General features: G+C 40.3%; 1 protein-coding gene across 2 annotated transcripts in view; it reads right to left on the bottom strand.

Moving 5' to 3' along the window:
- Positions 1 to 626: 626 nt before the first annotated feature.
- The window catches only part of LOC310939413 (calcium-activated potassium channel subunit alpha-1a-like), a gene marked incomplete at both ends in the record, with an annotated part of 90,213 nt that continues 65,780 nt past the window's right edge, over positions 627 to 25,059 (bottom strand). Inside the window, 12 exons of one of the 2 annotated variants that reach the window (XM_083904159.1) lie at positions 627 to 778; positions 1,947 to 1,975; positions 4,609 to 4,830; positions 4,922 to 5,040; positions 7,095 to 7,289; positions 8,092 to 8,222; positions 9,171 to 9,254; positions 9,498 to 9,611; positions 10,500 to 10,692; positions 11,705 to 11,929; positions 12,300 to 12,423; positions 17,967 to 18,060. In XM_083904159.1, the coding sequence (XP_083760285.1) occupies positions 627 to 778; positions 1,947 to 1,975; positions 4,609 to 4,830; positions 4,922 to 5,040; positions 7,095 to 7,289; positions 8,092 to 8,222; positions 9,171 to 9,254; positions 9,498 to 9,611; positions 10,500 to 10,692; positions 11,705 to 11,929; positions 12,300 to 12,423; positions 17,967 to 18,060 (1,682 nt within the window). The remainder of the gene's footprint in view (positions 779 to 1,946; positions 1,976 to 4,608; positions 4,831 to 4,921; positions 5,041 to 7,094; positions 7,290 to 8,091; positions 8,223 to 9,170; positions 9,255 to 9,497; positions 9,612 to 10,499; positions 10,693 to 11,704; positions 11,930 to 12,299; positions 12,424 to 17,966; positions 18,061 to 25,059) is intronic. The other variant, XM_083904160.1, reaches the window with a different exon arrangement.

Raw genomic sequence — 25,059 nt, forward strand, 5'->3', positions numbered from 1 at the left:
AACGATAAGGCTGGAGCCAAAAGCCATAGACACATGGACACAGGCCATCATAACTGTCACAAATGTTGTGAATTAGCTCCAAATGGCAAAGTAATCGCTGAGAGCCAGTCACTAAAAAATGCCATTGTGGTGGGTTTGCAGCTGAATGTAAAATACTCCGTTTGACATACTGTACAGAATAATTCTGCAACACTGGGTAAAGTAAATGCAGTAATAGTTGTTCATCGACAGATAAAAAGGCAACTTTTACGACATTTGATCCAATAATAACCTTTAGTAGCCTTTTTTTTTTTTTTACATGATTTGTCTCTTTTGAGTGACCATCATTCCCCAAAATAGACAAAAATAAATCTCATGGGGTCTGGTCAATCCTAAAAATAGTAGAGAAAACTAAAATGAGGGATTGTTACGCTCGTCTATGATGTATGTATATATATATATATATGATTGTACCGTAACCTTGCAACTTAGGTGAATGAGGAAATCAGTTTGTGTTTGTCTCATTAAAACGTTAACCCGATCCTTTATGATTCCAGTCGAGAAGAGATCCTGATTCCCAGTCTGACACCTACATGAGAAGTCCTCAGAGAGTCCAGGCATCCAGGTGTCAGCGTGGGCCCACGAGCTCAGCACTCGTCCTCCGCTTCTCCGATGGGTGGAATCAAGCTGCTCGTGGATTTGTACTGACTGACTTGGCTGACGGCGAGAGTATTCACAGGCCTGATCTGTATGGTCCTCAGGTGGGTATTCTCTGGCTCATCTGTAAACCATGTCTTTTCTGAGAAGGAGCCAAAATCATATAGAGACAAAGAGGAGGGACATCAGACAAAATGCTACATGGGCGTCCTGTTTCACAATGTCACCAGTTTGTGCTTCGAGTGCACACAGAACATTGGGAGGACATTGTTTATTTCAAAAGGAATACGCTGAGTATTATTGACAGTTTAAGTTCCACTGAATGTCCCTCTGCTATCGTTTTCACCGCTTTATTGACACACATCACAGTGTTTTTCATAAATCACTGATGCATGCCATTTTGTTGGGTCAGCAGACATGCAAGGTCACTACTTAAAATCTAGTTTTCATACTCCGTCGTACAAAATCACAGGTTAGTATTAGTTACTTCTATCTTCTTGGTGGGCTTTAGTCTTCAGGCTTCTTCCAGAAGAAAAAGTCTGGTGTACAATATAGCCATGATTCATCCACTCAACAATATTCATGGTCATGCATTTTCATAAACGTAAGTGAAGACTGTATGTGCTATGTAGCATTAACATACAGTGCTGTGTAAAAGTCTTAGGGCGCTACCAGCTTTGTTGTTTTCTGTGATCATTGGCCTTTGGATTGGAATGATGGGACTGGATGGAGTTGGTCTGATATTTGCAAGCTGTCAGTGAGTTCAGTGCTCAAGCATGACCTTTTTTCACAGCAGAGGTTTTTCCACATGAAGTAGTAGGACAAACACAGGCTTTACCAGTCACATTAACTAAGGTTCCACTCCAGGTTTAAAAGAGCCAGAGTTTTGCTATTGTCAAAGGGTAACTAGTGTAAAACTAAATAACCTGGAGAAGCTGCTTTTGAAATTAATTTTAAAATGCATACATGTTTTCAATAATGTTCCAATAAAGTGATTGAGAAATAATTATAATATTAATATAAAGAATTATAATTATATAATAATAACGGATCTAATGCTGGCCTAAAGACTTTTGCGCAGTACTGTATAAACCAATACTAAAACATCCAACATGAATTGTTCCAGAATCAAGTGAAGTAGAATCAAACCATTCAGTTACATTCACAGTTGAACCTACAGTGAGATGGACAGCACAGGTCATAACCATGCGCTCCCAATGCAATCATTTGAAAACACTGAGGGGAAACATATCAGCAAGGGTTTTACTGCATTATTTAACATCATGCATCATAATGATTCACTACCATACCTTGGCCCACTCTATTCATCCTTGTTGCACTTTGGAAAAAGAAAGTAGTACACTAAATGCAAGCTACTGTGAATGAGAAAGAGCTTATTATGACCATTAGTAACAGACGGAGGCATAAAAACAGACGGGTGTGGAGTTTGTTAAACTGTAGGGTGTGACCAAACATCCCAACCAAAAGTAAAGGAAAACAGAATATGGACCAGGTTAGGAAATGACATAAGATGCTATTACAATACTGCAGCATATCACAAGCAACCATACTGTATCCATGCCTGTTACCAAAACAGTTTCATATAATTTAGAACCCAATGATTAGCATGCAGCTCAATGCATCAATTAAATATCAGCACACACTCGATGGCTCAGCAACTTCAATGTCAAACATACCTCAAACGCATTTCTGTAGAAACTACATGTTTTTAGCACAGACTACTAACCACAGAAAGCCTGTAGTGTTCACTCAGCAGCTGTGAAAATGTAGCATACTCTCATGCATGTTTTTGATTGAGCAATCAAATAATATTTGAGTGTGAATATTTTTCTCAAAGATCCACGGCGATATTAGAAAACGTGGCGAATGCGTACCTCTGCCAATCCTGCAAAAATCCTCCCAGTGGGTTTATGATAAAGGCTGTTGACATATTTGTAACAGAGGGGCACACAATGGTGGGAAATCCTTTTTAAAACTATTAGAAACATTTCTAGTACAATGTAACCAGTTATGCTGATTTAAATTCATCATGGCGAGACACTGGCAATGATTTTTAACATGCGGTGTTCCAAGACGGTTGAAGGGAATTCTTTTACTGGACTTCATTTTTCAAAGATGAGTGGTCAGATTGATGACTTTGTACCTGTTTAACAAACAAAAGTTTGTCATTTCCTGCCCCATCTGTCACTCAGATGTGGCTCCTTGATTGGGCACTGCATTTCTTTGGCTTCATTGATTTGGTAGATTTGGTGTAACTGGCACCCAAACCTGCAGAGTCTTAGTTATTGGACTTCTGTGCTGAGCTGTCATTTTTTGAGTTTGGCTTTCAGAACTTTAGATTCCAATACAATCATTTGAAGAGAGGATCAGAGAGGTTAATCGTCAGGGTTATGAGACAACTCCTTTGTCCAGATGTAGGTGTGAGAACATCTTCCATCGTAAACCCAGCTCCTCATAGCTGTTTCCAGAGTGTCGTTGGGGCCCACTGCTATGCAATAACTTGCAGTAGAATACAAGTGACAGTGTTGACATGCTGAAGGAGGCTTCTCTGGATGTGGTGACTCAGGATTCAGGCATCTTTTTCCCTCTCACGGAGAAAATCTATAGCTGTCGCCGTCAAGTGCGAACTATCCAGTTGGGTTGACTCATGAACTGAATCTCTGCTTTTTTTTTGCAGATGATGTGACTGTTTTATTTATTGATCCCATGAACTTAAGCACATGTAGACTGGGCCAGAATGTCGCGGAATATAAAAAAACAAACATTTGCATATACACATGATATCATCACTCGTAATCCATCAAGAAAGAATAACCATCATGGTAATTTAGCTCAAACAACTTAACTATAAAATAATATTGTGATATTCTCATGTGGAGACAAAATCATCATCATCATGGTGATGGGGTTTTTATTTATAAGTTACATTTTCTCTTTCCAAATATTTTGTCATAATTTATACTTCATGGAGGCAGATGACATTTTGAAAGTATAGCATTCAATTTTGATGGAAATAAAATGTAGCATCATGTGGCGATAATCAGTATTTCATTGACGACATGTAAATTAAAGTGCAGTTTAAGTACAGTTAAGGTTCAGCTTTACCCCGGGAAACCTTGTTAAAATGCTTTAACATGGATAGACCCAGTGATGATCACAGAGGTGAAAGTAATACAAAAACAAACACAGAGAGGTTTGACATGTCAGTTTCCTTTGTGAGGAGACCTGATCTCTTCTTAGTCCATATCATGTAAATAAAAATAATTAATTATTGTTTTAGAGCCCTTCCTTCACCTTTTAACCAAGGTGGCAAGTATCAGATGTTTAATTACTTGTTGGAGTTGCCCCTGTGTGTACAGGTAAGAGCACTACAGTGAAGTTAATGATCATGATGCCAGAGACAGTGCATGTAAATATTTGGTGTATTCAATGAAACAAGGATTGAAACAAACACCACCGTTGTTTTCACATGTATTTGCATCATGGTTTACTGTATGCTTGAAAATGATTAAAAAACCCATGAAAATCCAGTCCAACAGTTAAATGGTAAGAAAAAAACAATACCCAAATACTTTAAAAAAAAAAAGAATGGAATTAGTCACAACCCTTGATAAAGGTTACTCTAATTATTGGCATGGCATTCAAAAAATGACAATAACAGAAAGTTCACAACCACAGTAAAAACGAAACAATGAGAGAAACCTCAGTGAAAGACAGGAGCCCTCTGTGGGTGTTTACGTTATCATTCCACCCATTTGCAATGGGACATTTTTGAACGCAAACTAAGACATAAAAGGGACACAAACATACACATTCAGACAAACATACACACATAAACCAGCCAGACGTGTTACAGTCTGCCTGGATCCTGTAAAAAGGATGCACAGGACACCACTGTGGACAGGCACTGTTCACGAACATAGAAAGTCAGAGCTTTAGACGGGCACATACTTTTGTTTGTCTCGTGAGTCCCTGCTTTTGGTGCGGTTGCTGCGGTTGGTGGTTGTGATCGAGTGGACAGAGGAGCTCTTTTTGCTGGAGGAATGGGACGAGTGGGAAGAGTGGGAGAGGCTGGTTCGAGACTGGCCTGCGTTGTGGTCAAACTGCATCAGGCAGAATATCAGGTCCGAGGGCACCAGCTCAAATGCATATGGGGGATTGGTTATGACATACCTAGAGGAGGGAAGGGGCAGATGGTCAGCCAGGTCTAAACACAGTGTCGGTAGTGTTGTGTTTGAAGCACACGCATTAGAATTGTACTCACCGCTTGGTACACTGGCTCTGTGTGTTTAAATGTGCGTCTCGTAGTCGATAGATGCCAAAGCACAGCATGTTGTATGTTTTCAGGGCTTTACAGAACAGGTCGCCATAACAACCACCGTCCTGCAAGAAAGTCACAAAACAACAGTGTAGTACACAGTCAGTATTTGACCAAATTAAAACAGATCATAATAAGCATTCATTGGCTGAAATAAAGGTCTCCCACGTTAAAAATGGATCTTGAACTGATCACTGTCCATCTGTTATAGATGACGATGATGAGGCAAATGAGAAATAGTATGTATTGCAGTAATTCTTTAGACAAACCTAGAAGCTCAAAAGCACGAGGGTTAAACTGTTCAAATGTGCAGTAAAGTTAAAACAAATCTGTCTCAGGCTTCGGTGAAGTAATTTTCCTGTAAGTGACTGAGATAATTGGCTACAAACTGTGAGATAACTAGTTATGCTAATTTTCCCCCTTTTAGCTGTCTCTTTACTGAATACAGTAACATGCAATCTTCAGAATAACATGCCAGAGAGGAGTGAATATTGAGATAATATTTTGTAGCACACTGTTTTGAAACAATCAAGTCTTCAGAGAACCGCTCCAGTTTGTACAGGTTGTGATGTTGTGCCGCCTAATTGTGAGTTTAAAAGGATTGAGCTTGGGCCACTTCAGATCTTTTCTTCTTATTCATTCTTGGGTGCTTTTTAGGTGAAGCTCTCTCCAAACACTTCACTGATAATTGTGTCCAGTACAGATTCAAGCCACCCTGTGCCAGCTGCACCACTATAACATAAGTGACTGTGACTCTTCTGTGTTTTAATGTGGAGATGATTGTCTTTTCTATAAGGGTTAGGGTAACCTAGAGCTGATGTGGCTTATGAAAAAGCTCTAAATATGTTTCATCTGTCAGCAGAAAACTCTTCTTGAAGCATTGCGGCTTGTCTACATTCATTTTTGGCAAAGTCCAGTCTAGCTTTTTTTCGTTCTTCACTTCGTGGTATTTTCCTGGGTCTTCTTCAATTTGGCCCACTTAAATTCAGATACCATGTGAACATGTGGTGTGAATGATCTTGGTGGTCAGTTTCTATCTGTTTTGAAGTTTCCCTTGGTTCTTTTTCCATCATCTTTTAATGTTCAATCTAGAGTTATTTTTTTTCTTTTGAGGTTACTGCGTGGGAGGTTGACTATCGTCCCTAAGCCCCCAAACTTCTTAATATTATTAGCAGCTGTGGTCACAGAAACGTCAGTGGTCCTACATCCTTTTCCTTGGCCGTGCTTGGCAAATATTCTCTTCCTCATTTCCTCAGACATCTCTCTTCTTTCCTGTCTGTTCAATCAGGCTAAATGATTAAATATCAATTCAGTATTAGGGTGCATTCACACCAGTCCTTTTTAATCGAATCCTAGTTCGTTTGCTCGGCAAGTTTACTTTGTTTGTGGAGGTGTGAAGGTCCAACCGTCTCGTGGCATTTGGTTCACTCTTCAAGTGAACCAAATGCAGGGCATTGTGGGTAAACACAACCAAAACATAAGCACATGAAGAACGATAGCCGGCAGAAATGTCTGAGCCCATTGTTGCAGTGTATATGTCGTATGTTTGCATAAAACAAAATAAAAAACCGATAGGATTTGATGCAACTCCATGTTTTGCTCTTATGTGACAGACACAGAAGTTGTCCTTCAAGTGAGGAGAGGAATACGTTATTCCAAAGTTTTGGTTTGTTTCAATGTGAAAGCAAACCTCGGACTGGCAGAATGTTGCAACCCCCTATTGAATAGAGTCCCCAATGGCACCGAGTCTGGAAGACTATTATGTGTGAAAACGACCTTAGATTGAAGATAACTGAGAGATAAGAGGCAGGTAATATTCCGCTCGAAATATGACTGCAAACCGTCTTTAAAAAACAGTGTTTTTACCAAGCATAAGGAGAGACTAGGTGACATGTGTGAATGTTAAGTGAAATATTGCTATTTTATTCTCTAAATGTGCTTGTAATAATTAATGGATTAGATTTAATTCTGAATAAAATCTAATCCATTCAGACAAATGCTTTTAATGCTGAATCACAGCCGTCCCTGTTTGTTCATGTCCTTTCACTAAAGTCAACTCCCACAATACAAGCACACCAACATGTACTTAACCGCTTGGGTGACAAGACCAGTCACTTACCCCCAGGTCAGCAAAGGGCCCGTCGTACAAGGCCAGCTGTGCCACGCGACACCTGTCCCTGTTAGCCAAGGTCTGTGGTGTGCTGTAGCCACCTCGTAGTGCATTCTCCTCTGCCAGCAGCCCTTCCAGCTCTGGGGTCGCCCCGCCTGTTACCAGCGTCCGGATCAAGGTGAGGATATTATCATTGAAGTATGTCTGAAGGAATGAAGGTAGAGGAGGTGAGAATCCTTAAGCAAATGCCACAAAAGTCACAACTGAACCTTCTCAAAGTGCCAGCCAGCCCGAATGGTGCTATCTAAGTCTTCTCTGTCACATCACATTGTTCCGTACACCGAGTGAAAAGACAGGAGAATCCAATTACTGCAGGTTACTTTCACTCCCATCAAAGAGTGATGTATAGGAAGTCCATGAACACATTTGTGCTGTCCAGGCATTTCTTACAGCTAAGTAGCAGATAAAAAAAAAAAAAAAAAATCAGCTTCACAAATTAGATTTGAAGCTTGAAAAAGCACTTGAACCTGTTTTTGCTTTGTTAATTTCAACAAGGGCAAGCGTCTGCCCTTTTCTTTGCACTGCAGTCTCTTCCCCCCCCCCCACTCGTGCTTGTCCAGCACAGTGACATCTCCCTCGGCTGCTGACAGCGCTATTGACTAAGATGATGGATGAGGGCTGTCCATTAGGTAGCATTACCTTTGTCTACACGAGAGCGCACTCGAAGGCAGCTTTGTTCTAACCTCAGTCAAACTGAAAGGCAGACAAATGAAGCCATCATACCTAGAACAAGTTCCAGTCCTGTCATCTATTGTTTTAATGGGAGCAGAGTGCACCTACATTTTTTGGGGGGTGGAGTGACTAGAGTTATTCATCTCTCTGTCGTATCAAAGCACAGGAACACTTTGCATATTTCAGATAACTGACAGATATGGTACGTCACAAAACCTGCCATCATTATCATTTTATATCTCCAGACTCATCAGTAAGCTAAACTGTGACTTACTGCGCTCATTAAGGAATCCAGGACACTGACAGCAAAGGCTGTCCCACAGGCAAAAGGTTGAGTGAGGTATAACTCTGTGTCTGGGTCGTCGTCGTCATCTTGGTCCAGGAACTGAACATTTGAGTCATTCACTATGGGTGCAAGCATGAAATTCATTAGTAATTTAACTTATTTGTTGTTTTCTTCACACAGATATCGTTGGTTTATTTATGATTTGGAAAATAATGGATTGTGTATTCAAGCACACATCAGGCAAATACTTGATTGATGTGAGGAAGAGGACACAGAAGAACAGTGGTTGTGCACAACAGTCAGTAGCTGCAGATATGGACTGTATTGGAAATGTCTTTCTTAATGCTGAATTTGGACAAAATTCCATTTTATTTTAATTGACTGAAAAAACCCTGATAATCTTGTTTGGCCTTGTGGACAAGTTCTCCTTGCTACACTCCATATCCAGGCGATTCATGCACAATCTTGACACCATGCACACTGTCAAAGCCCCAGGCCTTGATTCTGAGTCCTCCTGAGTTCAGTATCAGTAAAACCAATAAGCCATTGTTTGTCTTGTAAATCCAAGACAGGACTTCCAATTACTTGAGCTTGCATGTCAAAACAAATGAAAGCATCTCTTTGCCCCAGAACCGTCTTTGAAGATGTATGGGAGCACAAAAACATATGCAGTAGCTGGAAGAAAGTAATGATGTAAAATTTAGTTTGAGGACTGCTCCTTCTGTGAGGACAGGAATAAATGTCAGTCATATCGACAGGGCTGAGATGAAAGAAGGGCCAAGGAATATGATCCGACAGAAGATGCTATGAAAACTGCCAAGAGGACTTCTGAGGGATCAAAGGCCTTGTAATTCTTAGAAAAATAAAAGGGAACAATTTTGCTTTAAGATAAGGGGGCCAAAACAAGACAGGCAATTTCAACCAGAACCAAGGGTAAAATGTGCTCAAAGTGATGCTGTGGGAATGGACTGAGCCTCTTGTGCAGCGAGAGAAATCAAAAGAAAGCTGATGTGGAGGCAGCAGCAGTTACAACACTGCAGTACAGGACAGAGTAGAGCACTTCTTACCCAGCTCAGTTATCATTTGAATGTTGGTCCCACTGCTTTTATCCTGACTGAATGAAATCACAGGCAGTTTTTTGCCCGGCTTTGCTAATGGTGCTAGACAAGTATTGAGGAAAAACAGTTACTGGAGCATGTCAGCAAGCGACCAAGAAAAAAAAAATAATAAAATAAAAAAAAAAACTCAACTTTTAGTACGGTTAATCAAGTGTTGACAGGCTATAATTGCAGGAATTGTGTTTTCAGATCCGTTAACAACTACTTGACTGAAATCTACATGCAGCAGTAAAGTAAGCACATCAATCATCTGACAAATAACACTGGCAAGCGTACCTAGCTCTGTTATGATGGGGATATTTGCTCCTGTTGTGACAGAGGTTTGCCTCACTAATCCATGGACTGGGCTGTTTTCTGGAGAAGATCTGTCCATGCCTGGTGGTGTGAAGCCTGAACGAACACACACACACAACAGCGAACACATCTGTTAATGCAATATTCAATACTTCATCACATGCTTCAAACAGGCATATCAGCACTGTGGCTATTTTATCCACTCCCAGCAAGTTGCTGAGTGCGATGTTACCATACTCCTGACGAGGTCCAATATTAGTCCATATATAATAGATGTGACATACTGCTCATTTTGTTTCCCTCCACTGTGTGTGCATGGAGACGGAAACCTTTTACACACATGCACAAAGAAAAGCATGTACAGTAAGGGGCCATGAAATAGAAAATAACTGACGCAAGATTGAATTTGGATTGACTTGACAGTCCTTGCTTTCCTCAGACTGACAAGTAAGCACATTAAATCAATGATGCTGTATGTATTATACATAGGCCATGTTTTGACATCCATCACTAACTGCTGACTAAGGCAAATGCGAGGTCATACATGTATTAGAGGAATAATGAAATTGGCAGGGTATTTTTTTTCCCTCTCCCTCCTAAGGTCAAAAGGTTTCTAAAAGCATTTTTCTCAATGCCAACGAAGGACCATTATTGAAGGCCATCACGTACTAACTGACTGATTTAGCAGCTTGTTTGAAAGCCGTAATTTATTGTTTATAAATTGTGTACATTATCTTTTACAAAGACATACTGTAAAGGAAACATGTGTAGCCAGGTGAGGCTGCTGTGCCGATACTGTGCTTGTTGCCACCAATTAGGTTTGTGAAAAAAAGCAGTTGTTATAGTAACCTGAGGAATAGTCAGTAGGGTTTACTGTCAAAAGCACTGACATCAGGCCAGGCAGAAACCAGTGAGGGATATTCTGTGTGCCAGCAACCTGTCCCTCACAGGCAGTGCAGTGAACTATGATAGGGCACTCCTTACCTTGGGAATTAGCCTGCAAGAGCCCGATGCTGTCGTCAAACTGCATGGATTTGATGTTGAGTGACGCCAAGATGCATTCTTTGTCCTGCAGTGATGCATCGTCAATATTGTTCTGATTGGCTGACAGAATGACACACATGTCGCAGAGGTTGATGTTGACAGCCCTCAGATCTGCCCGACTCAGTGGTGTGCCCTTTGAGAGAAAAGTGAAGGAGGGAATTTGTAATGTCAAACGATTATACTAAAAATTGTGCTTTCCTCCAAAATAGAATAACTTGACACTTATTTGCTTTGTCAAATATGTTCTAAAGTACACTTAAGAAGTTTCCAGAAGTGCAATATTTTTCCACTGAACAAAAGTTAATTTGAGTGGTGGTGGATAGTTAAACACAAAATGGTTTCGCATCTTGTAAGTAAGTTAAATGTATTTCTATAGCACATTTGAAAACAACCTCAGTTGACCAAAGTGCTGTACTGACAATAGAAATAAAAACAACTGAAAATAAAATATAATGCATAGATAAAAAATACAAACATTAAAAGGAGAAAACAATGAAAACATTGAAATAATTAAATCTGGAATAATCTATGCATGAACAATAAAACCAAGGTATCTTTCTCAACCAGCATTGAAAGCCAGAGAGAAGAGATAAATCCTCATGAGCTTTTTAAATTGGTCGAGGGTCGAAGGACGGTCTACAGCTTAGGAGCTGCCACAGCAAAGGCTCCAACACCACTGTTATATGTCTGATAAATGTTTTAACTAAACCTAGGTCGCTCACAATAGGAGGACACATTTTGACAAAAAGCAACAATCTATCCCGCCCCCTCCTGTCAAAACTCCACCCCCAAAACTCTGGAGTTCGTCGTCTGGAGAAGCTTGTTCTGAAAGTCGTGACAACACTGTGGTCATGCAGCAGCACGGGCAGGATGTGCACAGGTGCATGGGTCAGTTAGTGATGGACAGATATTATGTGCTCCGAATGAAATGATTGGTTGTGTCCTTCACATTTTAGCAAGAGCTACCGACTCTGGCCAGACGTAATTAAAAAAACACATTATTTCTCTGATCTTAACAAGGTGCTTTTCATTGTTTAAACTTTAGATGACAATGCTAATGGTTTTTTAGTCTTCATTGTATTTAAATATGCAAACATGGTATTGTGAATTGTGTTTGTTTGTTTTATGTTTGCTGCTTTACTCACTGGCAGGATAGAACATTTTGGAAAGTTGTGAAGAGTCTCCCACTCTCGCTTCAGATACTCGAGGGAGCCGACGAACACGATGTGCTTCAGCTCATGGTAGTGAAAGTTGCTCGCTCTCAGGGGCATTACAAAGTTTCGGAGTCCAATCAATGCCGATTTCACGTCTCCAAAAATGCACACGACCACATGACCGCTTAGGACAGTCATGGCTGCCTCGCTGCGCGTCTGAGAGAGAGAGAAAGAAAGAACAGAGGACAAAGGATAAAAAAATATTTATGACTGATAGAAATGGTTGTTAAAACAAATGTTAATACTTTCTCCTCTTTTACTCGCCTGCTCACCTAGTAAAATATATATTATGCAGTTTATGGCTGCAGTAGACGATGAAAGTAATCTGAATAATGGCATATGCATTAGTACAAGAAATGCTCAATGTATAGGTCCCCCATATACCAAATGACAAGTCAAACACCCCATTAGAGTGTTTAAGTGCCCTGTCAACCTCTGATGGTGCTTTGTGACGTGACACATCTGTCACCGGGCGGAATAGTGTCAGGGAAAAATGACGTGTAGCACGTAAAGAAGCAGGACGCACCAAGATGACCTTCTCGATGTCTTTGGACGGGCACCAATGAAACATCCCAGTGGAGTCGTATTTCTTTACATTCTCGTCCATGCTCTCGATCTGCTCATTCCCTGGGATGAGGAGTGGGTCATGTCTAATCAAACAAAAGATAACAGGGAGGGAATAAAAGCTCATCAAACACCAACTGTGGATGACAGGAAAGTACTTCTTAAATTATAAAGGATATTTATATGGAAAAAAAATAAAAAATTATCAGGTGAATTGTGCGGCAAAAGATATATTAAAATACCAATCAATTGCAAAAAAAAAAAAAATCATTAATTAATAATAAGTCAAATTGTTAGGGTTCTACAAACAAAAAAAGAAAGTTTTTTTTCTCCCATTTCCTCTCAAACTCATTCCTGTCAAAGGCCATCTGCAGAAATGTCAACAACACTGCCATGTCATCAAGCAGAGTGACATCAGCAGTGGCATCCAGGCAGAAGGAGATGGCAGCAACACACTGCGCTGACTGGCATGAGCACGGAGATGCAATTACGCCCCCTTATTGCATACAGCTTTTGACTTCAGTGCGCTGCACTGTAAAAGCTTTAACAGACCAGACTTTAAATATTTCAGCAATTTGCCCAATCATATTTGCTTTCTAAAGTGAAGGGTATTAATTTTTGATCAGAGCATCACTGAGCACAGCCAACACTGACCATTAAAGTGGTCTCAGACATGAGAACCTGTGGTGGTATCATGCTTGTTCAGGTCAGCGTAATGGAATCTTTTGACAGACTGTATATAAATGAAAATTCAAAACGATACTGCTTTATTTAATTGTCACCCATGCTCAGCTGCATGCATGAGTCAAGGTTATTTTCAGTGACAGACGTACAGAGACAATCATTCACACTCAGATTCACAGAGTCAGTTTAGACTCTCCAATTAACCTGACCCTCCAAAATAATAGCAAAACAATAAAATAAGCAAAATTATGATAAAAATAAAATCATATATCCCTGCCTCTGAACAGACACAATGCAGCTTCAGTTCATAATAGCATCAGATGCTAGTCTTATTATATCCACTACTTCCTGTAAATATGGCCTTTTTACAGCAGCCATTTTGATATGTCCCAGCAGGAAAGTCACCAGTGTAAACAATGACCTGAATGAATGCGTGTCAGTGAACAGAACAGAGCCATCATTAACATCAACACTAACACCTGTGCTTTTCCCGAAGTCATTTTCCCTTTCATTTTTTATCATTATTATTAATTAAATGTATGAAGCTCTTCATTTAAAATAATAGTTCAGTGCAGTTTTACAGCATCCTGTGGTTCTATTCTTATTCAGTTCATTCCCCATCTATCCTTTGTCTCCTCAGGGCTCGTATGCTCAGAGACAGAGGCATCTATTGATGAACAGGTGTGTCACACAGCTAACACATACACTAAACCAAGAGATCTACCAAAATGACTTTGATCAAATATATTATTGGGAATGTGTGTGTGTTCATTAGGCATTCTTTTAATGTCTTAACTGTATACTTTTACTCTGCATCATTCATTTGTATGGCACAATTTTGCAAAATGATACACATATAACGGGCATATTATTACAGCAGGATTCCACTGTATCTTGGATACATTATATTATACTTTTTAGTCATTCTGAATGATCTCCCCTGCATGTCTTTTAACTTTGAAGAGAAACTCACTCGGACAAAAGAGGAGAATAAAGAGTCCAAATCACTACAACCAGCCAATGCGGTCAAACAAAACCTGCTACAAAGGGATCTACAGAGCCATGTGCTGCCCAACACAATTCCCCTTGCACTAAATCAACTTTGTCAGATTGAGATCACAGCTGAAGATATTGTCTCCTGAAAACACAGACAGCAGCCTTCTGTCTCTGTCTTAAACCTTTTAAACGCTTCAAGTCATCTCCCCATAAGAAGAGCATCTCTTTAGCCCATGTGTGTACTTTAAAAGAATGCTACCTTAAGTAACACGTTAAGTATGCATGAAGGTGTCAGCTGAAACTACCATCCCTCAGGCTCCGAGAGACTGAAGCTAAAAAAGCCTGCCTTTGGGCTCATATACCCTGAGGCAAGACCTGGATGTACTTTCAAGAAGAGAAGTATAGTTGGAGAGTGAAATGTCTTCTCTGCCCGTTTTGACCTCTCAGACTCAAACTTGCCAAAGCAATTTTAATTTGAAGGGATATGGCGTGTGCCAATAAACTGGTATGTAAAAATGGTCATCATTGTGTCATTATCACTTGAGAACGATTGAGAAGAACTACTGAAAACACACCGTTTCTGTAAACTGTTGCAGCTCAGGACCCAAACATGAAATAATTTCCACTATGGATTAGAAATCATTGAAAAATCCCTACATTTAAATGGCTTATAGCAACTGTTAGATGTGGTCTTGATTAAGGACAGTCATCTTCCATAACTCTGGCTGTATTCTATACCACCAGCCCTAACTTGAGTCAGAAATGCATGTTCTTATAAGACTGAAAGCATTTAGTGGGTTTACACCTCGGCTAAATATTTCATCAGAAGTCAAATGTTTCACCAGTCACTCAGTGGAGCCGCTGTCACTTCAGTTTGTCCTTGAGGAGATGACTGGTGAGGCAGAGCTCTGCCAGGATAGCTATCGCTCACTGTCAGCGATGACGGCCTGTCACTATCCTGCACTGCCATTTGCCTTGGCAGTGCCGGAGCAGACATGACGTGTATGTCACAGTGCGGTCCAATGTGACCAAACGTGTTGTGACATCCCACAATTAGATGTGTCTTATGGCCCATCAAAGGAGCCTATGGAAATGGTGTTAATTTCACTGAGGTTGTCATTTGTTGAGTTTCAGACAGGAAGTGTTCAGTTTGCTGAGGCATCTGGAAAACAGGAGACAGTTCCGCTTCCACGGCTTTCTTCTTTTGTGCGGCTCGTTCCATCACGCAGATCAGAGGTGTCTCTCGAGTGTCATTTGGGTAAGCGCACTTCTAAGCATTCAAAATAATCAGCACCATAATTCCACTGCTTTAGTCACTAAACGACACATCATGACCGCAAAACATAAGGCCAGGTGTCTTCTGGAGGAGCCTAATGACAGTTTATAGAGACATAAAGTCGACGTTATCCATGCATATTATGTGGATTTTCTATTTCAGCATCACTGCATTGGTTTGGCTGTAATGCACGAAGGCAAAGCCTGAAAATACATCCCCTCATGCAAACTGACAAAGACTTGATCTTCAAAACCCACAGCCAATCTGTTGATCATTACTTATTTACAAAGGCCTTGAAGCCGCAGGTCCTGTAAAAACACATTTGATATAGTATACACCCAGATGTTTTTTTTCTCTGCTTGTTGCAATGAAGTATCCCTAAGGCTACAGCAGCGAATCCCTCTCCAAATGTGTAGGCAGCAGATACACAGCACGGAACAACACATCCACCTGTACTGTTTCCTAAATTAGCATGGCAAGTAGATGGATTGGTTTGACGGGTTGATATTTAGCTGATGGCGATAGCATTGCAAAAGCCTGGTTATTAATTCCCATGATGTTTGGAAATCACCCGGAGCCATTCAACTTCGACACTACTTTGAACTATTTCAAACACGGGGAAAACGCCCACCTGAAAAAAAAACGGAGGCCATAGATCAAAAGAAAATGCTAAAATTATGCACATAAACACTCTTTTTACATGTAACATTGTAATTTTTTATAACTACTGTACATTGTGTATCTGCAATGTATGTGCCATGTTAAACTGCTTGTTCATGCAAATATCTAATCAGCCAATCACATTGCAGCAACCTCCTGGATACAGGCTCATAGTCAATATGAGAGTAGACTTAGTAAGAAAGTAAATGTAAGTTGTAAGAGCGGTTGTTGAGGCCAAAGGTCAGAGGAGAATGACTAGAATGGTTCTATATGACAGACAAAATTCAACAGTAACTCAAATAACTACTCGTTACAACTAAGGTTTGCAGAAGACCATCTCTGAACTTATCGAACCTTGAAGGGGATGGGCTACAGAAGACCACACAAGAAACTTTAAGATGCATAATATCAAAAAGTGGCTGCTGAGGTTTGTTATAGTAATAAATTATAAATAAAAATAAATAAATAAAAATATTTGTGCCAAATACTGTATATCGTGAACTTACCAATGGGACCAGAACATGATATGTCGCTTTTAGACAACATGTCAGGGTGCAGGTCGTCCCTGTAGCCTGCCTTCCTTTATGACAGTGACTTTTACAATTATCATCCTTCTAATGGCCTCATGTTGAATAGCATTGTTATCTCCAGTCAAAATCAATAAGTGCACGTTTAATTTTACAGGACAAGATAAAAGCAAGGTAGCATTTGAATTCACCTTTCATTGCGATAATACATATCATCTGTGGCCTTACGTGCTGAAAAGAGCTCAGTGGGATCCGACAATAGATGAATAGCCTTGGGCTATCTATCCTTTAGAGCCTCTCTGACTGCCTGGCTGTCATTAGTGCCAGGCCTGTTTAAGAGCTGCAGTCTGCTGGTGTCACATGAAAACCTTGTGGCACTGTAGAGCCTTTCTGCAAGTCTGTTTCATGAACACGCTGTTTCACCAAGCGCTCAGCAAATTATCTTTTTTAATGTATATATATATTTTTTTTATATACAGTAGAGCTGATACTCGACTTTTGGGAGTGATATAAATATTTAGGAGCAATCAAAAATCAGTTTTCCTTTTGTTTTTTCATTTTAATAAAAGCACACATATTTTAGAAAAGGCTCCTCAGTATTACACTAATCCGTATCTTGATATCATCATGGGATCAGTGATTACACACAGTGTGAAAGGTGTTGCTTGTAATAATGAGCCCACAGAGAGTTATCACCAGTGTCACACTCTGCAGTTACCCTCAAATCTATGCAGCATTTTTACTGTCTTTGAACTCGTTGCTTTGGTTTTATGGCACATAACTGCTTTGGCTCATCTTCACTGCTCTTATCAACCTGTTTTTCAGCTGCAGCGCACAGTATTTTACAGCAACGACAAACCACAGTAGTTATATGCAATGATAGCAATCAAATGGTAAACAGAGAGTCCAATTTAGCTGCTAAGGAGTTTCTGTTTTTAATTTATTGTTCAAATAAATCAGGATAATTCAAATCCAGCAATCTCCCTTTCACACTTCCATATCATGCCACAAATAAGTCAGGCTTCTCGGGCTGCTGTACAACAACAGATATAAGCCTTATTCAAAGGCTATGAAACATTTTAATTTAAATGTATATATACTTGCACAAACATACTCATGGTTAGTATATTCAATTTCTGCCAAACAACTACTATTTACTATGCATACAGTAGATTTTCATGTTAAAATTAGTCTAACATGTTGTCACACTGTGACCTCCACCTCCCATTGGGCCAAACTGGGCCTCTTATCTACTAAATAATAACAACAACAATCAACACTGAATCCATCACTGAATTAATTTAATCTCTTAATCTCTTGTTTAACGAGGTGATAATATACCAGTATTGTGTCGTGTTGCTCTCAAAGGAACTCATTTCCAGCTAATAAACTTATCAGAACAGATTCGAAGATAAAAACAAACACATGTATATCATACATATATACACAGTGAGACACATCAGACGTGTCATCATTGATCTCCTACCTCATTATTTTAGGTGAGGAGTTTGGAGAGATCCTCATGCCTCCGTTACGTTGCTTTTTTTTGGGCGACAGGGTCGACTGTTGGTCCTCTTCAACTGCAACGAAATGCATCGGTGGGAGAGAGGGAATTGTCAGAGGACACACACGCACACACACACACCACAAAAAACAACTCACACATCAGTAAACGGCAAGAACAGCACAGCACCATTTAAGCTGAGTGAATACAAAGACAGGAAGTGAGGTTGGGTGAACAAGATGGTGTGGACAACACATTTGAAACCATGTGTAACACAAAACAGTCCAAATGTTTGCATGATGATTACAAGATGCATCATTTGCTTTGTTGTGTATAGAGACGTAATCATGCAATTGTGCCATCATTAATCATCATCATGCCAAAGTCAAATCTTTGAACCAGAGACGTTGCTGCAAATCCACATCCTGATTCCGTTAATATCGAACCACGAATGCCTCCAACTATTAAAATCCCGTTAGAACAAGTCTCTTTAGACCTAGCTTCACTGTTTGGCCATGATAATCACTCACAATTCCATTTAATTAACACAGTAACCTGTGAACATCATAAATACTTTGAGCCAAAGCTGAATCAGACTGCTGGTGTGTCGTCATCTCAGGAGTGACATCATGGGCTCATTTAATTAGGTCGGTCTTTGTGCCACAGTGATTGATGTGCAGCTGAGATGCCCCTTGGTCACTGTCTTTATGTCTACTGCAATGAGCTCTTCATAGGAAATGGACGACAAGTTCTACCCTTGAGTGAAGTAATCACGCTAATATTTTCACGAGCTAATATCAAGAGTGGAGGCAAACAAATCTGCTCTGTGGCCCTCGATGGTAAAATAAACAAAAAGTGTGTTCACTAATCACTGTTTAACAGCCATCATTTACACTGGGAATGGCTTGTTACAGGTCATGAAAAATACACTTAAATGACCGTGGAGTGTTTTTTTTTTTTTCTTCCCTTCCATTTCTGAAACCGGAGCTTTCATTAAAATAAATGAATAGTCTCAGAGATCGTGCTCCTCTTCAGAAGAACACACAACTTGAAGCACTGCTAACATGTCTAAGAGTGACACCATAATGGAAGATGTTGAAGTGAGGGAGGGGGGTCGGGTTCCAGTGGAGAGGGAAGCTCCAACACACTGGCCCTTCACAGCTTGCTCGTCCTATTCAATATTTAATGTTTCACAGCTGACAGCTGCACACACTGGGTCATTAGTAAGGAATGCTTCACATGCAACCACTCCAGCCTGGCAAGCACATGCTTTGGTTGTGCTGTTGTTGAGCACAGGCCTGCCAAACACGGCGGCGGAGGGGGGGAGGGGGGTGAGCTCGCCCTTACTGTGACCAAGTGTGGCGTTACTGGAGTGACTGGGGTGGTAGCTGTATTTCACCGGCAGGCTCCGTGCCCGCTGGAGCCGCCTGGCCTCTTCTGCCACCATTGGTTGCCGGCCCACCTGAGCCAGGTCTCTGGAGCACAGGAAGCTCAGTCTCAGAGCGGAGGGCACAGCGGGGGGCAGCAGGCTTCCCTTGCGATTGTTTACCAATGGGACCGACACAGTAGAGACTCCGCTACGAGGCCCCCTACTGACCTTGTCTGAGTTGCAGTTCAGTTTAGCTGACTCGTATTGGTAAGTTGATAACTGGATTAAGGGGCCATCGTTTACTGCTAAATGGAGAGGAGTCATAATCAGCAGCTGTACAAGTCAGGTTAATGGGTTATTTCCATTTGGAATGGCTCATTACGTCCAAATCACAAATCCCTAGTGGTATCTAGCGATGTCAACAGCTATATTTTATCGGGTTTATGTGCCAATGTTTTTTAAATTTTATTTCTCACTCCTTCTGCAGAAAAAAATAGTCCGATTTGGTCGATTATCTAGAGTGGGACCGCCCGAAGTGGCAGAACAAATAATGCTTATACTAGCCAATCAAAATATAGTCTCACTGTAAATTTAATTTATAAAAAATCTAATCATTTTCTAAATGTATGGGCATGAAGGCAGCTCCATGTATCACATTCTAGTGGTCACCAATTGCTCATTTAGTGTAAGGCACCAAATAAGTAGTGATTTCTCGTGTGTACTTCAGGTTCTGATTGTTTAAAAGTGAAGAATATTTAAAAGAATATTTAATCTAGGGATTATGGAATCGCAGTACTTGCTTGCATCTTAATACAAAACAATACAAAATGTTTTTACTTCTTTTGTAGAAAGAAAAGGAAAAAAAAAACATGCTGTTTATTCTTTTTAAGTCTTATTTAGATGCAGCACAGACTGTTTTAGGTGCAGGCAGAAATCTCAGAGACAATGAAACAAGCTGTATAGAACACCACAAGGGGGACGTAAGTAAATGCTTGCATTGTGATTTGGGAGAAGTAGCTCTTCAATTGTTAACCTGAACCACAAGACAGGATTTAATTTAAACTGACTTCAATGAGACCTACGGTGTGTATGTTAATAAAACATCTTGTGACTCTTATCATAATTAAACCACAATCACTGGTTTTGGGGGATAATTCTTTCTGGCACAAGAATGCTAATAGCTGAATTATTAAAAAATCTCATTTTTATTAAACACCACTTAACCACTTGCCATAGCCACCAATGAAGTTTCAGATTTGCTTGGTTATTTATAATAACCATGAATTAATAAATATGCTTTCAGGTGTTCCAGCATTTGTTATGCCATAAGAACAAGGAGCTGACAATGTGCGTTAACAAACACGACCTGCAGTTTATGTCTAATGAGAGAAGACTTAATTCACTATTTGGTGTTATAAAAGAGACCTAACTGGTAAAGATAACACCATTAAACAGACAGAAGGAGACAGAGGAACCTGGTCCTCTTACTCCAAGAAAGGAAAAAAATGACTGGGAGCTAAAACTAGAGAATAGAGATGATTATTTCAACAGTCAGCTGTCGAGCAGATTATGCTTTCAGCTGCAGACCTCCACTGTTCATCTGCCTCGTGTCAAACATGCACAGCAGTTCTCCAGGACAATACCATTGTGGCATATTTTGTGCTTATCACAAATCTTGTAACAGTGGATGAAGCTGAAGGCCCACAAGGTTCACACTCCTCCAACGGCCGAACGAGAATCGATAAAATATCAGACTAACTCTCTAAACACTTGTTTTAACCTGTTTTTTAGGCCCACCTGACTGCTCTTTAAAAACAAATCTGCTCTAAACCATCTATAATATATATCTTCACTGTACGGATAGATTTAAAATGTATACTGAGTTGATTCAACAGTGAAGCAGTAGCACCATCTACTGCCGAGCTGTACCAACCAAAACCCACACACAAACTGTCTCCTCATGCTTTGCATAAGACGGATGATGATGTACTGGATCGAGCTATGAGCAGCAAACCATGACACACAGCAGATTAAAGACAGCTCACACTGTGATGGAAGTGGAAATGGTTACAAACAAGTGGCAAAACGAGAGAATGGAAATCAAAACTTACTTGACTTGATATATCCATTATAGCTATTTTTAGCTGAGAAGAATGCAGAGACAGATGAGAGGTTACAGGGAAGAACAGGTCGTAATGAAAATAAATCACAAACAGGGACTGGAGGCTGGGGACGTTTTTTTTAAAGGCACTTAAAAAAACCAAAAAAAAAACAGGTAAGCCTTGAACACAGCATGGATAATGAGAAACAAAAAGGGCTCAGTTAGTCATATGTGCTTTCGTGAACTTAAACAGTGGCTCAGTGTCTGTCATGAAAAGTCACATCACAGGAATTAAATCAAGCATTTGATTTTTTGTTGGTAAATTTGGTTTAAGTTTTTGTTTTACATCAAGGTATAGGGCAGGAAAATAATATATATTTTTAAATCAATGATGGGTGTGATTATTCTTTATTTATATCTGGTTAATTGTAATACATATTTCATAAATAATTAATAGTTTGGACAATTTTGAATGGTGACCTACTTTTATATTAAACAGTCAAACAAAGGAATGATTAATATATCTGCCTTAAAATAAAAAATAACTGACTGGTTGATTGACCACCCTGATTATAGAGTTCTGCTTTATCAAGGTTACATATAAGTGATGTGTTATTTCAGAGTGATGCAGCTCATTACAGCCCACTCTGAAATGGTATGTCATACAATACTGTTTAACCTTGATATCTAAAACATTTAAACCAAATTTAGCCTGGTTTTATCCAAGATGTGGATGTATTTTAAAATCCAGTGCTCACTGTGTCGACCTGCATTTACAATATAAGTCAGGGTAAATGTATGGAACAAGACTTGTATATGTTTTTATTCTCAAGTCTATGGTGTATTTTTTCCCAAAAACTGTTTTCCATTCCTTTTCTCTGTCTGCACAGATGCATGGAACTTTGTGAGTCACTTTTTTTTTTGGGAGCCACGAGTACCACACATGCTCATTAGGACTTTATTTCAGCCCCTTGCTTACAATAAAGGTCATGCAATGAGCTTAAGGCAGGACAGTGACAGCAATGTTCAAACAGGGACCTTGCTGGTCCTGGCATCTGTCGCCTGCAATCGGAGGGCGCGAACAGAGTCACAGGACTAACAGGCTAGCATCTGTCCCACAACGAGAGAGGAGGAGAGGGGTGGGGGCACTCGGCTGCCTGGTGGTTAGGAACTGTCAGGCTGAGTTTCATGACAACCGGTAGCACTCCAAAAATGAAAATGCAAACATAATTTCCATGTCAGGCCGTATAAGGCCTCGCTCTGTGCACCTCGCGCACTGTGTCGACAGCAGCTCCAGAGCTCTGCTCCAGCTTAGCTAGCCAGGCGGTGCTCTCAGCACACAACCCTAGAAGACATGTCGAGGAGTGGAAAACGCCCAGAGATGTTCAGCTATACACAAACACGGTCTTTGATCAAGAGACGTTTGCTAAAAACCTATGACAGACTACAATGTTTCCAGCAAATTATATTAACGCTGTGTGAACTTGGACACATTCTTCATGCCTCCTGTGATAGATCAGTACAACTTAACATGGCCTCTGGCTTTAAAGGGCAATCACACTTGAACTGAAATTTCCTCTACAGCTCAATTCAATTCAGCACAATTCAGTCAATTCCAATACGATTCAGCATTGTAATAAAAAGAGTTGGAAATATCACCATGAGCTTTGCCTATGGCAGTAAATGTGAAACTGGGTTATGCACTGAATAGTTTTTTTTTAGACTTTAGCCCATGGTTGCTCAACCTTTCGGTCTTAATTTAATAAAACCAGTACATTAACCACACTATGTGCAACTATATTCAGAGAGTCCCCTCAGGTGCTCTTAAGACCTCTCAAATAATTGTCTGTTCACACATATAATATCTCAGATCCAATCCTGTTCACCCATCTCTGAAAAGAACAGCCATTAAACATTTTATTAGTAGTAGTTACTGGAGTTGTTCTTGAAAGATGAAAGTACCCTCTCTAGTGACATTATTAGTACAAAACAAATCATTTCAGCAAACCCTCCACCAGGATTTCCAAGATTGAGTGTGCAACAAGAGAATTGTGGCAGGGAAACACAACAGCACAATTTTTTTTTGAAGGTTTCAGGTTTAATTGCTTGTAAATATGTTGGTGAGATCAGCAGAAGCAGAAGCGTGCCATGTTAGACGGGAGAGTTCATTATCACACCCTGCAAAATTGTTGTTGACCCAAATTGAAGTAGAGGTCAGTTTGAATTCACATTCTCTGACAAAACGGCAGCAAAACAGCGAACCAGCATGCGACACAACAGGGTCGGGTCACCTACAAAAGCAGCAGCAGCAGCAGCAGCACAGGACAAAATGACAATAAAGCTCCAACACTGAGGCAACATCTGTATCCACGACAGCAATGACACAAAAGCCAGGCAGCGCACAAGCCAGAGACACTGCACAGTTACCACAGTGCATGATACGAAGGCTGAAGACTTGATGTCAATGGCAACAACTTACGGGCAGGTAATGTGGCTGTGCATTCAGTAACAGAGAGTGGGATGTCATGTTGAGAGGAGTCCATGTTACCACGCACATTAAGTGACATGCAAGAGCAGCCTCGCTCTGAGCGGCCGCAATCAAAACAACATGCCAGTCGTATTTTCTTGTAGACGGGAGTCTTGGCTACAGTCACAGGTTCAGACAAGAGGAGAGGAACAGTAGGTTAATGTAGAGGGTCATTCTGGAGGAAGAGTGAACTAAAGGCAAGACAGGGCACAGAGGAAGACCACAGCTGGGATGCACTAGATCAACTACGTCTTGACAGCGTGCAAATGTCAGATCAGGAATTCAGGAATTATTTTTCCACTTTTTTGTTCGGGGTCATTTCTGGGACATGTGTGGGAAATATCACGGGGTCCCAAGGTCATGAGGCTTAAAGGGGTAGAACATTTTCGGGTGAGCTGGGGTGGAAGGCAGATGTTAAGTTTCTCCAGCATAGTAGTCCTCATGTGTTCTCTATTGACTTCACCACTCGACCTCACCTTAACATCACCATCAACGGGGTTGTTTTTACACCATGACTCTTGTCTGCACTGGTTCTCTGATTCTAACATTTATATAATTTAATCATGAGTCAAAGTTAATTAGATTTTTTTAAGATATATATATTGGATTTTTTTTTTTTTTTTTTTTTTAAACAAAAACAAAAAACAGAAAGGCTTTCTTTGAGACTATGAAGTCCTTTGACACCCTCAACTTACACATCCTGCACAACTTCCTAATAACAGATGTGATGACTTTCCTTTTATGCTCTTCTTGCAGGATGCTGTTTTTGTCAGAGGACTGTGGGGACACCTGGTGGTGATCTGCAGTATTACTGATTCCAGTGAGCAAGAATGAATCCAGGTAATTTATGCACAACTGTTGTTCTAAAATTGAAAAGCGACGTGCACATAAAAACCAGGGAACCAGGCAGCATCAACTGTTGTGCATGCAACATTTAGAGTGCATTCAGTCAAGGGGAGCAGGCTGTGTTTAAAGAGGGAGATGAATCCGCATTACTCACAATATATCACTTTAAAGTGATTTTTTTTGTTTAGTTTTGGTTTTTTTAAAGAAAAGTGTGCCGAATTCCCAAGCAGCA

Source organism: Microchirus variegatus (genome assembly GCF_963457635.1).
Source record: "Microchirus variegatus genome assembly, chromosome: 17".
Classification (NCBI taxonomy): domain Eukaryota; kingdom Metazoa; phylum Chordata; class Actinopteri; order Pleuronectiformes; family Soleidae; genus Microchirus; species Microchirus variegatus.